Raw genomic sequence first — 17,910 nt, forward strand, 5'->3', positions numbered from 1 at the left:
CTTGCTTGGATCTGGGGCGCTGACCTACATTCAATAACTGTCTTCCAATCTTTTTTTTTGTAGTTTAGCTACATTTTAGAAGGTCAGACTCTCCGTTCTTTAATGGCATATGTTTCTTTAAGTCATTTCTTGCCGAATGATTGTCAGAAGAAACGCAAGAAACTGGTATGTTTACCTCTGTTTTTTTTTTTCCTACGGTTTCCATCAACTTCAAACATTTTCTTCCAGCATCACCTCGGTCATGCACCCTCACGCACTTCTGTTCCATGTATGAGTACATTTCGGAAGGAGCCACTGCGTAGCTTGGGGTTTGTATGAGAAACTTTTTTTGACTTTTCTTTCTTTTTTTTTTACTTTTTTTCGTTAACATATTATTGTAAATGTATTATCGTACAAAATTTATTACTATGTAGACTTATTATTATGCATAATAATTTTTCTTATGAAGCGTTCTCTATCCCTCCGGCTCCGATACCATTAAATATGCAAAATATTGGAATGTTATTGCATTTTTTCCATTTTTTTCAGATGGATTCTTAAGGGCACTAAAGAGAATTTAAGTGAAGACTGCGAGGAACACCGTGATCAAGTGCAGCAACGGAGCGCGAAAGCTGTTCACGAAGGAGACAAAAACGTATGGTTTATTCATTCCCACTTCAATTGTTGAACGTCGACATCAAAAAGAGATTTCTTAGTTTCATGTGGACAATAGAACATTTCTTTTGAAAGTAAGCTCCATAAATTCTCTCAAAATTTGATTGAAAAAATTTCTTAAATCTTTAGAATCATAGATCTCTCAAAACTCGGATTAACTCTCTATCTCATTTATTCTTTCTTGAAAATTATCAGTTTAAATCAATCACATAGCATCATTTTTAAAATATTTCTATAGGATGTGTTTGCTTCGCTGTTTGTTTGTCCGCGCGTTCGTCCAGCTCGGTCACCTTTTGATCGATTTAGATCAGAGTTCGCTTAAGACGATTTAGAGCGATTTTCAGTTTCAAGTTTACGATTGCTGTTGGCGTGATTGTTTTGTTTATTGTATTGATTTTATTGGCTTTGACTTATCTTCGATCTGAAAGCAGTGGAAACTTTAAAATCGGCGTATTAGCATACGTTACAGAGTAGAGCATTTTCGTTATTTATCTCTCCTTGAGCGGAACTATTGATCCTACAATTTCCGATCACCTTCTCCCTGCATTTTTCCCCGATAAAACGAACGTCCTCAACCGGTGTTCTGACCACCAATTTTTTATTTGTAATAATAATAATAATAATATAAGTAAGCATATCTGTAGCATTTTTGTTCTGTCTGTCTGGGTCTTGGTTAGAATTTCCTACTAGAGGATTTTCTATGTGGAGAAAAATTGTGTTAACACTCATTCATTTTCTAAAAAGCGATAAGAGTTTAGATCGCTGGGTTCAAAAAGATAATTTTTTGAAATCTCGTCAAATTGAACTAAGAAAAAAATACTTGAGATTTTTTATAGTGACTACGTAAACTATTTTTTCTTCGAAGATTTTCAGAAATACCCCATTCAGATCGCAGAGATAGGGCTATTATGCCGGAACTAGAAAAAAAAATCGACCTTATCACCTTCACAAAAGTTGTAGTGTTGAAATAAAAGCCAGACGTTTATAAGAATCTGAGAATTTCCGTGATTTTAGTTAGAGAAATGAAGGAACACAAAAAATGAGAGCTCTCTTCATTTGCGCGTTTTTCATCATAGCTGCGGTTAGAAATTGGGGACTGCAAGGAAAATCTAATGCAATCCTCTCGGATATTCCTCGAGGAGCATTTCATTTCACATAAAAATTCAATTCAGTATTCAGCAGCTGCACCCCACATTTTCTTTTGCATTTGGGTTCGATAACCTTATTTCGTTGCGCTTAGCTTCTCGTCATCCGCTGGATCGGCTTCTCTGTAATCGCGGACATTAGAAGCTTAAAATTAGTTACTTTAGAGCTTTAAAAATTTATGGATTTCAATTAACACTCAGTTTCATCGTTAACTGTTTTTCTGGTTATCTTTTCTGAACTTTCCAATAAATTCGTCGCAGATCGTCATTAATCTGATGACCGCGATGTGCCTTTGATTGAATCAAACTAGAGAGAAAAGAGAGTGAGAGAAAGAACGTACAGTGAGGCAGACGCGTCGCGGTCATTCAGCTGAATACGTTCAGTGCCGAGTTCATTTTCTAAAACAAAAGAAAATTTTCCAGCTCATTTTCATGTTGCTAAAATCAGTTTCAGGAATTGTTGGCCTCGAATCTACGCAACTACGAGAATACCTTTAGCCTACCGCGATTTTTTGAGCCGGAAAATTTCAAGGATGCACCTATAGCGGTTCGTCTAGCTTTCACCTTTTCATCTTTTTTCTACTTGCTCATGGTTCCGTCTTTTTTTGAAAATTTGTCGGTACTTTTTTTCCTGATGAGTCAATTTAACTGGCCGCATTTATCGAGACGTCTAATGGACGTCGTCACTTCGATTTTTCTTCGAAACTAAAATTTTAAACTGATGGTTATTAGAGACCAGAGGATCCAGAGTGCAGCTGCAGTGGTTCGGTTCCTTACACAACAATATAATAATATTAATATAAACTACCTTTTTTCTCAAAGACTCATTTGATTCCAAAGGATTCCACGGGTTATTTGCCTTGTCCTCTCCTACCTTTTTTTTCTGGAAAGTGGAAAGTGAGAGAAGTAAAAAAATTGTTAAAAACAGCGCTATTTTCTCATCCCGGATGCGACGCTGCAGTTCCATGTTTTTGGCAAATTCATTTCTATTTTTGTTACAATATTTATTTATCCATTTGTATTCACACAACCCACATAAACGCTCGATTAGTTTAAACGTAGAACGGTTCCTTTGTCAGTATTAGTATTCTCTCAAAAAAGCTTTGAATATTGGATCTTCTGGATGACGTTTATAATTTGAGGTGGAGAAACTGTGTGAGACTGTTCGTCCTATCTTTATCTCCGAATTGTTAGTACTCTTAAATCACACACCCATACGATATATGCATCATCATGCACCGTTAGAAAATTAAACGTTAGATTTCAAATCAGACATTCCTTCAAAGTTTTTGGAACCATCTGAAACGCTTGAAAACTTAAATAAATGCAGATAAAAATTGGTGGATCAATCAAAACTTGATGAAAAATTTCCTCATTGGGATAGGATGTAGTTGATTTCGTGCTCATCCGCTCATATTCACCACGTGAACTTCGTGCAATGATCATTTACTTGTTTTTTTTTAATCGATTTTGGAAGGGATAATGTGAGTTGACATATAGAGAGGACTTAATTGCCGACAGTGTTTAATTATCACTTAATGTACTGTGCAGTAACTGGTATTATAATGTAACCAGTATGTTTTGTGATCCCAGGTTGATCCAAATCGCCGATCCAACTGATGTGAGGATTGGAATGAACGAATCCACGTACAAATGAACAAACAAACAGACAAATAGAAAAACAAAGAAATAAATACAGGAAAAAATCGCGAAGCTGTTAACCAGATAGATTCAAGACTAATTTTGAGAATATACGATTGGTAAAATTGGTAAAAGTGTTACAGAAAGAAAAAAGTCGTTCACATAGTTTTTCATCTCTTTTTTTTTCGACAAAGAGTCACGAGATGGCTTCATAATGACAACTATTATGACAGTAGACTCGATTGCTACTGTATTTCGCTTCGTTTTACGATAGACACTTTTTTGGTTCTAAAATTGAAGAAATTCTTATATCACTGGGTAGAAATAGTATTAAAAAGGGATTGATCATAGCAAAATCTATTTTGTACAAAGGGTCACCTTAGCAATTATTAGCAAATAATTATAACTAATAATTAATATAAAAATAATAAATAATCAGTATAAAAAATAATAGCAAATAAGATTAGATTAGCGAATAAGATCGACCTAAACATTAAGGCTTTGTTATTATTGTTGTTCTTATGATGTTAGTTCGCTCAAAAAAAAAACAAGGATCGCATAAAAATTCCGAAAGAAGAAATGAAGCATATCTTTAAGGACGACCAAGCAAATCCACCACCATGAGACTTCCTTCGAATGTTTTGATGCAACGAAAGATTGACTGCTACTTCAAAAAAAAACAAGGATCGCATAAAAATTCCGAAAGAAGAACTTCCGAAAAACATTAAAAAATGGAAATCTGTCAATCTACTATTATTGAGAAGATACTCATGGATACGAACTACGCTTAAAATTTCCTACTTTTTCCAAAGTGATGATATTGAAATAAGTTCAGGAATATGAGAATTTAAAAGAGTGATAAGTAGAATCGAAGGTCAAACGCATTTTTGCGTATATTTTTTTTTTAACCGTCCAAGGAGTAAACATCTTTATAAGCGTTTTGAGACCAAAGAATCTCTAAATATACTGTAATAGACAATCTTTAAAGGAGCAAACCTTCTGTTGGAGAATTGCTCAACTTCATACCACATAAAATCATAGAAATGGACTGTTTCCTACTGTTTCCTGGATTTCTTGTACTTCATCGATAAGAAAGTTGGATTTTCCTCATTACGTGTTTAATATAAACTTACAACTTGCATTTTTTTAGTGACAGAGACCTCGTGTCCTCTAAAACAAAGGATTCTTCCCTTATTAAGGTATGTTACACCTACTCCGATGTGGATGTGCTACTGAAACTGACAGAGAAGGACTGTAAAGTTGGCTTCTCAGTCGTAACAACATCAGAAGGATGCGAAGTGAACCATATCACTTTAGGTCGGTCATTTAGGAGTTTTTTTTTTCAGAGAGGAAGGAAACGCTGAAGCAGTTTCTATGCGGTGAATGTATGCGAATGAAGATTTTTGAGGGATTCTCCAGGGGGAATAAAGAGAGACAAGGATTGAAATATGCAGCAGTGAGGGAAAAAACTGGGACTGGTTATCTGAATGCGTTGATCAATGGCACGCGACACGAGCAGTTGACACATCACAGCCTATCGAACAACAATTGTTTGGGTTCACGATTCGCTATGACTTGATTTTATCAGATCGGATCTCGTTCCACGATGTGAGAAACTCTGGAGTCTCCGTGCTTGTTTTTTCCCAGGTTCTATACCTTTACTTCTTCTACCTTCCGAGTTCTTATGCATTTTTCCTAGGATCTGCATCAAATGATACCTAACCTGCGAATCTAATAGTCTCTTTTTTTTTCTCTAGAACCTCACTATTCCTAGATCTTTTTTTTCTCGAATTTCAATTTAACAGGTTTTCGAGAAGCAGCTGTGCTTATCTCGTTGATTGCCTGTATTCTTGCTTCTTTCTTTCCGAGCACATTTTCGTGCACTTTCAGGAATTGCAATCCGAAGCGAACGTGCATATTAACGACTTCGTTTCTTTCTTTATTCCCTCGTTGAAGCAAGAAACAAGGCGTTAATTGTTTCCCGGCGTTTAATTGAAATCGCGCAGCAGCGCTTCCCTGCGAGGTTAATTGTGTAAAAACGCTGTATCTTCGAACTCTCATTTCGAGTGAGTTCGAATGTTCCCAAATACAGTATCTGAGCTGCCCTACCTTTTTCTCGAAGGTTCCTTCCGTGCTTCCTCTGAATGAAATTCTCTGAGCTAAAAGAGTATGTTTAAATATTGCATATATACTTCATTTTAGAAAAATCGTTTGGTAAGGTAAGAATTACAACCCGGGGAACGTTTTGAATGCAAGATTGGGCCAAGGCGACTTCATTGGTTTCTACTTCCTTAAGTTCTATTCTCATTGTTCCCGAAAATTGAGGAGATAGAAAGGGTTAATGGATAAAAAGGGATTAACTGCGATGTAATAGTAATAATAATAATAATAATAATAATAATAATAATAATAATAATAATAATAATAATAATAGTAATAGTAATAATAATAATAATAATAATAATAGATGTTATAATACTAACAATAATGGCAGCAATAGTAATCCATAGTAATAATAGTAACAATGATAACAATAGCAGTAAAAGTAACAATGGAAGCTAAATTCCTAGGATTTAGCTGTTTCCCTGGAAATACATTTCATTAAGGGCAGCAATAAAACGTTGAGTTCCAATCTGAATATTTCTCACTATACTTAATGTCGTTAACACCATTAAAGAAGAATTTCTTAAAGAGAACCATTGAGGAGAACAGAATTCCTTGTTGTAATCCGCAGTTTTTTTTTTCTAAAACTTGTTCAAATTTTCTGACTAATGGCCGAATTTACACATAGGAAATTGGAGTACCTTTCGTTGGTAACTCTATCTTTGCCGTCTCATATGTGTTCCATTTCACACTGTTTTTTCGCTTCTTAAATAGTTTTATTCAACTTTCACTGATAAAAAAAATTAAATATTTTCGTTTCATGTACTGGTTTCGTAGAAATCTTCGTTTATTGCTCCTATTAGTGCCGGATTAAATTTATACCTATTACTTGATGTTACCTACTACTTGTTTTCAAAAACTCAATGTTTGTGAGATTTGACCCCTTTTACTTTAGAACTTCAGGATTGTACTTTGAGTGAAAGTTTCTCGCTTTGTACAATTCTTTGTACAAAAAAACAATGTCAGTTCCATTCTTGGCAAATATTTATTAAAAAGGATTGCGACGGCCCCGTTTGTTTGCTGAAGTGTCTCTCATTTAATCGTTGCTGTTGTATTCCCTAGTAATTCAGCCTCGCTCACCGCTTCACTCTTAATTATCCTATTTTTCTATCTACGAAAAGGGGAACTTTACTAACAAAACAACTTAATTTGTTTTTTTTAACTTAACTTTTAACTCGTTAGTGTTTTTGATATTATTCTTTTAAAATTCTTTCCTCAATACGAGTCCACCATATCATCCGAACAGTGTCTTTTTGAGATTTTATTTATTAGATTTTATTCTTAAAAAATTATGTGAAGCTCGCTAGTTCTCTGTTCTTATTTTACCTTATAACATAACGTGGCCTTCACAGGGAGGTACTGTAATTCTTAGGAGAAACAAAAAATAAAACAAAAAAATATGTCTCCTGTCGAAAAAAAAAAACAATTTTTTTCTGTTAACTATTCGACAGCAAAAAAAGTAAGTTCTTCTCTAACGAAAAATAATCAGAAGGATCTGTGAATTTTTTTTAAAGAACTAAATTTCGTCTACATATCAGTGGATTATTTTTTTTTTTGTTCACTGAGTCTCCCTAGCAAGTTTTTCGAATACGTTAAGTACAATCCTGATCTTCACAGCGTCTGCTTAAATGCCTGAAAATCATTGGGACCTACGGGCTTACTTGCTATATTTCTCTCTGGAACCTCGAAGCTTCTTAATACGTTTTATTTGTGGTTATTTGAGCCCTAAACTAGTAATTCGGACATGGTTCAGTGTGGTCCTTTAAAGTGGAATGTATGGTTATGTTGTTCACAGGCTAGATTTTTATGGATACTTTCCTTCTACGGTCCACTTCCTACGAATCAGGAATTTATTTTTACTATGATCTCGACTAAAATGTGCATACATATCAACACAGAAAATAATGAGCATCATGATCCACTACGTATGTCAAAGGCTTCATTAACGCTTCAATTTTAGAACTCTGATCGGCTGCGAGTCGAAGAAAACACGGAAATCTCATTGCCTATGGTATTTGTCAGATATCCAGTCCTTTCTGGAAAAAAAGGGGAGTGGGGCAAGTCAAGTCATATAGTCAGATGTCGGATAGAGTTTCCTTATGACATTGCCCGACCTCACGTGGCAAAGCTTACCTACTAGAAAATTGTCGAGCTTGGTTGAAAAGTTCTACCGCCTATTCTCCTGTCTTGGCCCTATCTGACTACCATTTGTTTCGGGCACTATAGCCGCATCCACGAAAGGAAACATTTGATGATCAGAAAGAGCTGAAAAGCGAAATTTCGCGCTGCTTCGACTCGCAGCCGCCAGAATTCTGGAAATCTGGGACTGATAGTCTAGTGAAGCGTTGGACCAACGTGGTGGGTCATGATGGTTATAATTTTCCTGGAAGATATCCATGGACCGTAAAGTTATAATTTTTCGAAATCGTATGCGAAACTTTGGAACCAACTCAATACATGTGTATATCATCGATAATCGAAATCAAGGTTTTTATGCAGTATTTTCGCACACTTTGATTTCTGCACTTTTATGAAGATAGCAAATAAATAAATTAAGAATTTAACAATACAATTTTGTGTCAGTAGCGTCAATCTAACGTCTGCACAAATAATTTATTGGAAGTACACAAAATGTAGATAGATCTGGAAGCAACAAATCCTGAAACGTGATGACACCAAGTATTCCATCATTGTTCGACTGCTTTGTCAACTTTTTGGTTTGATTAGAATTTAGAAAAAAATATTGGTATTTTTTTTAATTTTGAATGAGCCACTTTTAACCTGCGTGGTAATGACTTTATTTTCTACTTTTTTTCTGATTTTTTTCCCTAATTAGTGATTCAATTCACGTCTGGCATCGTTCACTGCCTTGTTACATCTACGGTTCTAAGTCCTGTAGCATCTTTCTTTCCTTCTACTGCCTACGTCTACACTTAGTCATAAGTCTACAGTTCATCCTGCTCATTCTTCATTATTGTTCATCCATTCATCTCTCTTCTTTCTGCACCATATTTTTCATCTCTTCTTAGTTCGTTCTTTGTCTCCTAACATCTGCATCACAATGGAAGTCAGAATTCCGCAATCTTTTCACGGATAAGTGGAGTCCCGATTTCTCGGACTCAACGAGGTATTTCAAACTCTTCAACTGCAATCGGCGAGCGATTAGCAAGTAGACGACCACCACCACCACGTTCTTGAATAGCGCCAGTTGGTGAGAGTAGTCCTAAGATTGCGAACAGCACAATGCCTTGCGCCGATGCATCTCCCGCCTTCTGCTATAAACACCAGGAAATTCGCGACCAGTCGATACGTGGTCTCCGGCTTTTTGTTCTGAGCCCACTCCCGATTCTCTTCGTTTTTCAAAATCTCCTTTCACTTCATATTGTTGTCGCAGCTTCCTCAGGAGATTTTCGTCGTTTCGTGAACGTGTTTGTTGATGTTTACCTTCACAGCTTTTTTTTTCTTCATGACATTCGGCAGTATTTACCTTCATCAAATGTCTATATAGTCATATATTTCGAGTATTTTGAACTAAATGGTGCCAGGTTCGATTGAAGGGCGGAATCGCTCGAGTATTTCTTCGTTCGTTGAGAGTTCTTGCGCATTAACGTTCTCTTATTCGATTAGTAAATTGTCTTGTGGTCTTTTACTATATGTAGAACACCTTTCCGTTCATTCCTCTACTAAATCCACTTAAAACAAAATTATAACGGCAGTTTGAACGAGAACAACTACAGACAATTTTTAATTCTTACTCCTAATCCTTAATATCTCAAGAAAATTCAAAACAAATGAAAATAAAAAATAAAAATAAATAGAAATAAAAAAGTCTTCGGAATGAAACTTTTAAATACTCTTTAATATAACTTTATTACAAAAATCTTTAATATAACTTTATTACAAATTTAAAACAAATGAAAATAAAAAATAAAAATAAAGACAAATAAATAAGTCATCGGGATGCAACTTTTAAATATTCTTTAATATAACTTTATTACAGTGAAGATTTGGTGCTAACCTTAAAATTTGATTTTTGGAGAGCAACTTTTAAGTTTTGCGTCAAACAGACCGGCTTAGGAAAGGAGTTCTGTGACATTCAAAGATTCTTTGTTGTTCTGGTAGTTGTAACTCCTCTAAATATGGTAAAACTAATTCTATTTATGATTTATTTATGATCTATGTTTACAAACCTTGAATATTTATTAGTATAGTGATGATCGTTCACAAACGACAGAACAGGTTGACCTCCGATATCGATACTCGATCGATACTGAAACTCGGCGGCTAGCATTACCTCCTTCTACAGCCTCCTCGGTCCTTACGTGCCCAACCATAACCGTCTTTAAATCCGCACAATAGTTGAAAATATTGAGTGATACGGTTTTTTTGCGATATTTATGCTCCGTTCTGGATGAAATTGTAATTGCTGTAAGATTTCGTACACTTTCTTCTACAGCTAGCGATGAAATTTCAGCTGATTATTGTACAAACTTCAACTTAGCCAAGTTCATCAAAGAATTACTGCCTTTCTTTCATGTTATCAGTGATTATTTACTTATTTATTTATTTATTTATTACTCTCAGTGACATGCTAAAAGGATACGGCAAAGATGAATGCAAATAAAAAATACATAGAAATAGAAAAAGAATATAATGTGCGTGGATGAGTCTCTTGTACGATGATTTATGATGTTCTTTTTTTATTTTAATGTATTTTTCTATGGTAACAAATTATTTGTGAGGATAACTCGCTACTGATTGCGACGCGTTGATTTTCTGGATAACAGCTGAACGAGCGAACAGCATTTTGTGTTACTGAAAGTGTGCACCTGGTAGGTACAATTCTAACGGATAGCGGAAACGCTGAAAAACATTTTCTCACCGAAAATCAGCTTGGACCGGGGTTTCCCTCGAACAGCGCCTCATTTTTGAGAACAATGAATTAAGCATTGCAATAATTAGATAAAAATCTACATCTTGTTGAATTCGCATCAATTCTAGTCGTATTTTTCTTCTCAATAATCTCCAGCTCTATTTTTCGTGAATCGCTGAATCTTTAAAATAGCATCAGAACCTATTTTATTATTTTATTATTATTATTTTAATATTATTTCTCTTTGTGGGATTTATGACAACTAATATGTTGGAAGTATGTCCGCGGCTCCGGGAACAACTGAGTATTGTTTAGTTTTTGGCGAACCTTGAAGTTTTACCCTCGACAAAAAAAAAAGACAAAGGATAAAGTGCACTGCGTTGTCCAATTCCTGGCGATGCGCTTACGTGTTCGCTTCAATTCAGAATCGTTCGAGGTTTACGTGGTTACGAGTTTTACGAGGTGTGCAGCCGAACAATGACTTCCAGAAGCGGATCGAGGTGTCAAATCACCTTTTTTTTTTATCCTCCCAGACATTTTTGGCACTTATTTATCGATCCCGAATGGATGAAAGACTTGGTTGTCACTAGGACCCATTGATCGACCCATAATCGATCGTGCAGCCGAACCCCTTACCGACTGTACCTACACCTGTCCTCATGTGATATACGATTTGGTTTTACTTTTATTTTTAAAGAGTATATTTTATTTTTGAGGTATTATTCAAATTTCTTATTGGAATTATGTTATTGTTGTGTTATTATTTCCTACTAAGCTTATTTTCCTCTTCGTTAACCCTCTTCTGTTACTTACATGAAAACATTGGGAACTACACCACTGAGGACCCAAGGATACTTCCAACCATAATCCATAACTTCTAATTACACATGTTAAGAATTATTTTACCACATTGTTCCCAATTCAAAAGTAATCATTTTTAAACGAGTTACCACCGGATCGACACTCTTCAATGTTCATGGATGTGGTCATAGGAATTAGATGATCTCTTGAATCTGATATCTTTCGTGGATAGGAATTCTGCGTAACATTCAACCAATCCATGATCCTAATATGATCTCCTTAATTATGGTAAAATGTCAGCTCATCTTTCTTTTTCTCCTGTAAGAATGAAAATTGTTTTTGTGACGTCCTTTTTCCTTTTTTTTCTACGAAATATTTTTCAAAAATATTTCCTGTTCTTTGAACTTTCGTAAGAGATTTTGGTTTGTGCCGTTCCTCTTCTCATCCAGAAGTGATCGATAGTGAGAATCCATCAACTTAGTTGAATAATATGTATCTCATGCGTGGTAAGATGAATGTAGCTGATCCGCGACAGCAGCGCACTCCTCACAAACAAGGCCTTGCCTCGCCACAGAGAATGCGCTTTGAGGTGGTTGATTGCGATGAAATTATTATTTATTGTTATTTATTTGATGGAAAATTTTTGGTCAGTTTATTTTTAGTTAGTTTTTAGTTAGTTTTAGTTAGAAGATATAGGAGATATAGAGGATATTATGATTTATCAATATTTTTTATGGAACTTTTTTTGTCATTAGAGGATATAAAAGGATAAAGTCACTGGCGTATCAATCCACTTGGGATGCGCCAACGCGTTTTACTGGAATTCGTAATCGATGAGGTTTTGGAACGCGTGTTGGCCCATACAATGACTTGCGGGGGCCAGCCGATGACCAAGTCAGCGGTTTTATCCTCCCGGACAAGTCTGGTACCAATTTATCGACCCCGGAGGGATGAAAGTCTTGGTGAGCATTAGGGCGGATTCGAACCCTCGACCGTATGGCTACAACGGACCTCTAATCGACTGCGCCACACCCGCCCCATTAGAGGATATACCTGCACCAAAAATACGAAAACCCATGAACATTACGGTAACCATCCTTATTTTCAGCCGTTTTCAGTCGTTCAATGATGTAATGTTCTTATGCAATTTCAATTTTTCTAGAAATCATCCTCATCCTACAAATGTAGAACTGAAATCTTTAAATTTAGCACAAGGTTGCTGAGAATAAAAATAATTACATCAATCATTGAGAGTTTGAAAAATTGTCAATAAACTTGTTTTTTTTTCTAATTATGTTTACGTTTACAACATTCAAAGAGAAAAAAGAACTCAATCTTCAATCACTAGCAAATTTTTACATTAAAAAAAGTATTGTCAGAAATGGAGAACTGATACGGTTGTCAGGAATTTTTAAAGACGTTTTTAAAGAATTTCAAGAAGTTTTCGATTTTTGGCGAATTTCTGTAGACGGCAAAAGAAATCCAGCTTAAATTATATTTGGGAATGGCCGAGATGATCTCGTTCTTACAGCATCATGAGTTTCATCACGATTTTTCAAATTCTTTTCTTTTTTGTCATTTCTTTTTGTTATTCATCACTGGATCACTTCATCTTTCTGAAACACATGACGCTGTTTCCTATATTTTGCTATAATTATTTGTGTAGTTGAGGATTTAATTACAAGTATGAAGCAGAAAACCTGATTTGGTTTCTGTTTTTTTTTTATTTTTTTTATCCGGAAGAACTGAATCTTCTCATAATTGCACGTTCTATAGTCGTTACTTCTATTCACCCGCCATTAATCTGTTAACTGTAAGTTGCCAGATTAATGGCGGGTGAAAGAGAAAATAAATGGTGGTGCTGAGAATAATTTTTTCTTCTTATTTGTGAAGGAATATGTTAGATAGGTGGAGCTGTAGGTTGTAGTTTTGTTTAGTTATAGTTGATCGCGTGGAGGAACTCGTAGAGGTCTAAACTGACCTCGAAGACTTGGAGTACAGTAACTAAATGTTCGGCCTATAACAGAACAACGAGCAAGAACCGACGAAAATTGGTTTTCGCTTTCTGAAATCGTTTGTCAGAAATTTTATCAGAAAACCGACGTAGCATGTAAACCTCAGGGAACCTATAGGGTTTGGATAGTAGATTACGGAACCCAGCGTGGCTTCGCTCAAATTCCCCTAATCGTCGTAAAAAAAGGGCGTGGGAACCGTGTTTGGTCCTACGAGGTACGTTAGAACACGTTCCCTTGTTCACTCTCTGGTCCCTTCAGCAGCTTATTCTTTGGTTTTACTTCAATAAGGTGGCGAAGATGCATCATAGATCTTCGCTCGCTGATGGACGAAATCCATGCGCAAGGTTAGGGTCCTCCAACTTACCTTGTAGGAAGGAACGCCGTCTTCCATACCGTTTTTCACGACGATTAGAGGAGGATGAGCGGGGCCAAGCTAAGTTCTGTGATCTACAACCTGGATTCTACTCTAAAAAACGAAATCGACGTAGTACGGAAACCCCAGGAAAACTCTACGGGTTCCTTGGGGTTCCCGTACCACGTCAATTTCACTAATTTCGAGATACGCTACCTTCGAGTAAGAGACAAGGTTGTTATTGATGTTTATTGATATACCAGCAAACACTCCAACATTAATGTCCTCTTCAGGGTCTGGAAAATCAGACTCTTCTATGATTTATCCTCACAATCACCTCAACCTTGGCTAAAGTTAAAACAATTCAACAGAAGCCGGCTATTTCGAGGTCGCTGCAGCTATGAGTTGCTTTATAATCACAGTGAATTTTTTAGTATTTAAAACTTTCCCTTGAAATAGTGTAAACTTTTGTATGAATTCGTTGCGTTCATGCGCTGCAAACGCATCCGTTCGAATTCTTGATGCAGTGTATACTCGTGGGATTTGTGGAAACAGACGATAACATCACTTTTTTATCCCCGTGCACTCCCAGAGAATCTTTTCTTCAGTGACATAGCTAACGATAGATTGGTCTTGACAGAAAACACTGAAAATTTATGCTCTCTTCCCCGTCCGTGCGATAGTTCACCCTAAATCGTTGCGTACTTAGCGTTGATCAATCCTTTTGAGATACGCCTATGGGTTCGGCTTCCGAATCCGAATCGTAAAGGATTATGGATGCGCGCCTGCGCTCAATGCACCACGGCCTGAGGGAGACAGCCGTCTTTATTAAGTCAGTGTCTATTCCCCCATGCCAAAGTCTGCCACCAGTTTATCGACGTCAAAAGGACAAAAAACATGGTTGCTTTCGGATGGTCTCGAACTATCGACTGTAGAAACGTGTGATGACCTTTTACCGCTGCGCTATACCTGTTGTTTGGCATAAGAGAACGTCATCAAATCGAACCCATTTCTATGAATTTAGGTCAATTTCTTTCGCATCATCTGGAAATTTCTCCTGATAACATCTAAATCGTACACGTATATAAAAGAATAAAGTGTGGAAGAAGTGTCTAAACTTTCTCACAGCTTTTCTTGTAGAGATTTAGTAATGAAAGTATGAAAAGAAACGAAAAGAAACGAAAACAACAACAGTAAAACGTTATAATCACCATTGGCGAAACTGTATTTGAATTTTCTGTATTTCTTTCACATGGAATCCGTTGACTTTACGATTAAATTCGATTTGATTTTTGGATAGAACCTGATTCCCGTTAAAATTTTAACGCCTTAGAGTTATCCGATTTCTCTGGAAGTGTACCATTAAGCTGAGTAAAGAACAGGGCCGGTGGTCGAAATCGAATGCGACGTCCCGGTCAGCTCTAGATTTTCGGATATCTGACCAAGGGATGTTCTTTCAGATTCAGAACCTGATTTCCGTCAAAATTTCAACGCAATGGAATTATTTCGTTTTAGTAGCCGTATTTCAGTTAATGTGCTGATTCTTTTCATGGTCTTCCTTGAATAAATTGGAAATTTTGGAGATTTAATGACCGATCCTGAGGCAACGACTGTGTCAAACGGCTGTAAATCGGACAAACAGCAATACTTACATACATGTTGGGGATGCTTCACGGGCTAAATGTATAGATCCTCAAACCAGTCCCTATTCTTATCCTATGGATCTGTGTATGCATCTGCAGGTTCCTGCCCAGATTAGCTTCATCTTCCCTAATGCACCTGTCGCATGTGGATTTACGTGGTTGTCTTTTTTTACAATGTTTGCATGTTTTTGAATTGTTAGGTTGTGTTTCACCTTCAAGGAAGAACCTATTTATTTACTTATTTAATTATTTATTCATTCACTGAAGATAATCCACAAAATTACGAACAACATGCGATTTAGTCTGGGAGCAAAATGAAACACCAAAAAAAAAATAGCAGTTTTATTGAACATCAATTTATAGATTTATTTATTATTTATTATTATCGAATTAAATTTATTTATTATTTATTAATTAATACCAATTTGTTTTTTGTATTTTTTTAAGATTTTTTTGGAGATTTTTCCAACCAATTATTTACAGACAATACTGGATAAAATGTGATATTATTATTGTTGTTATTTTAGGAAGTTTTTAACTGAACGTTAGCTTTTATCTTTATTTTTTAGGATATTCACGTCATACGGGATTTATGCTGTTTTTTCCCCTGCATTCAGGCTATTGTTTCCAACAACAGCGTCCATTTTAATTTTTCGTGTTTTAACCACTCTTTAAATTCTCAGCAAACTTTTCTCCGAGTTTTCCGTAATATTTCAGTTATAGTTTTGAGAAATTCATTGCTCGACAGAGTGACGATTACGCGCTTTCTACGTTTCTGCTTACGTTCATGATAATTGATGTCACTGTTTTCTGGACTCCAAGTTCCAACATTAAATTGCGGGTGGATATTTAACTTGAAGGTTGCGTATCACGAAATAAACGTGGTACGGCAACTCCGGGGAGAACGTAGAGTTTGGATTTGAAACGAGTGTGGCCCTGCTTATGTTTCCCCAATCGTCCCCTCTTTTCCCTTTGAGAACGGCGTGGAAGACGTTGTTCTTTCCTACGAAATTAGTAGCAACACGCCCGCCACGCGCCGCATCCCGGAGCGAGCGGTCGAAGATCAGTGAGGTCTCCTCATTGGTTTATTCCAATAAAACGAATACATAGCTTGCTGAGCGTACCTTGCGAGAAAAAAATTTGTAAGAACAAAGAAATTTCTAGCGTACCTCGTTGGCACCGTTCTTACTCCGCTTTTTTTTCGGAGAATTTTTTCAAGGAAAATTGTGCGGGGCCATAATCTGGTTTCCATAATCTAGTAGTCGAATTCCACGTTTTTCCTGGAATTTTTGCACTACTGAAGGTAAGTAAAACGACGGCTTGCGCCAAACCAACGGTCCTCTTCCTCGAGATGAAATTGGGCTCTTTTTTTTTGAAGGATATGTGGATCTCGTCAATTTCGTGATACGCTGCTTTTAAAAACGGGAGTCCGAAGATTTCAGGTTTTAAAAAAAATTTTTAAAGCCTATCAATAGAATCCTACCAAGATCAGATAATGGAACCCTTGGCACCGGATTTATGCTTCTTTTTGGAAATGGAAAACGTTGAAGATAGTTACGTTAAATCGGCAAAAACGCAAATTTGCAGACAAACAGGTCAGGTGTCATCGTAGACATCGAATATCTCTTCATTACATTCGATTTCTTACGCATCACTTCGGCATGGATAGCGACAACATTCCAGTTTTTTTTATGTGAGGAGATAGCTCGTAGCATATTTTCTTATGATAGATTTGCTATTTGCTAATATTTTAATAAAATAAATAAATGTTGTTATTTCACCTCAGTTAGAGCTAAATTTTTCTATGTAGTGTTTTTTTGAGAAAGCAGCACGTCTTGTAATGAGTTAAAATGTGAACTTCACGAAAAAAGGACATTTAGATATCCAGATCATTTTCGGCTTCGTAGGACCAGTTTCCGAGGAATACATTCGCAGAACAACATCACCATTAAACTTCTTGATTGAAAACATCTGAGCATGTACACATTTCGCATTTTAATGGCTTTGTTTGTTTGTTGTTGATTTCTCTGATCGAGTAAACACATTGTTTTTCTCTACGCTCTTTTTCGAAACTATTTGAAATCTGCGAAATAAAATGAAAAAGAAGAAAGATAGAAGATACCTATTCGCGAAAAGTTTTGAAATACTGAAAAATTTTGAAGTTTCTTAATAAAAAATAACGGGATCTAATAAATTTTATCTATTATGTCGTATTGATTTTTAATAAGCTGTGCACGAGGTTATCAAATAATTACAGCTTATTGAAAATCAATACGACATCTTACTATGCTGGGGTTCATTCGAAGTGGAACTTTTCGATTTTCATCCATGAGGTTGTGAGAGCGATTTTTGATCCAGGTTCAATCCAACGAAATATTAAGAGCGCCTCGTATCAGGTGTTTAGGATAAAGTTCATGTGATTGAAGTGATGTTGTGCTGCGATTGTCGTTTCGTTTCGACTCGTTCATTAATCTTCGTCGATGTTCATCAGCAACTACCCGCATAGACATTTGCTTGAGCGCATTCTGCCAGTGTACAGCATCATTGCGGCTGCTCCCGACCCATCTCCCCCTCTTCCTGCTTCCTAGCTACGACACTTGTTGTCATGTTGCTTGTTTGTTTA

The 17,910-nt window shown here is 36.2% G+C and overlaps 1 protein-coding gene across 2 annotated transcripts in view; it reads left to right on the forward strand.

Annotated features, from left to right (window-relative positions):
- The window catches only part of RB195_012585 (uncharacterized protein), a gene marked incomplete at both ends in the record, with an annotated part of 54,226 nt that overhangs the window by 3,019 nt on the left and 33,297 nt on the right, over positions 1-17,910 (forward strand). Inside the window, 6 exons of one of the 2 annotated variants that reach the window (XM_064202020.1) lie at positions 80-165; positions 229-308; positions 529-634; positions 2,254-2,346; positions 4,640-4,757; positions 9,815-9,891. In XM_064202020.1, coding sequence (XP_064057902.1) covers positions 80-165; positions 229-308; positions 529-634; positions 2,254-2,346; positions 4,640-4,757; positions 9,815-9,891 — 560 coding nt within the window. Of the gene's footprint in view, positions 1-79; positions 166-228; positions 309-528; positions 635-2,253; positions 2,347-4,639; positions 4,758-9,814; positions 9,892-17,910 lie in introns of those variants that run through there. The other variant, XM_064202021.1, reaches the window with a different exon arrangement.

Source organism: Necator americanus, chromosome V (genome assembly GCF_031761385.1).
Source record: "Necator americanus strain Aroian chromosome V, whole genome shotgun sequence".
Classification (NCBI taxonomy): Eukaryota; Metazoa; Nematoda; class Chromadorea; order Rhabditida; family Ancylostomatidae; genus Necator; species Necator americanus.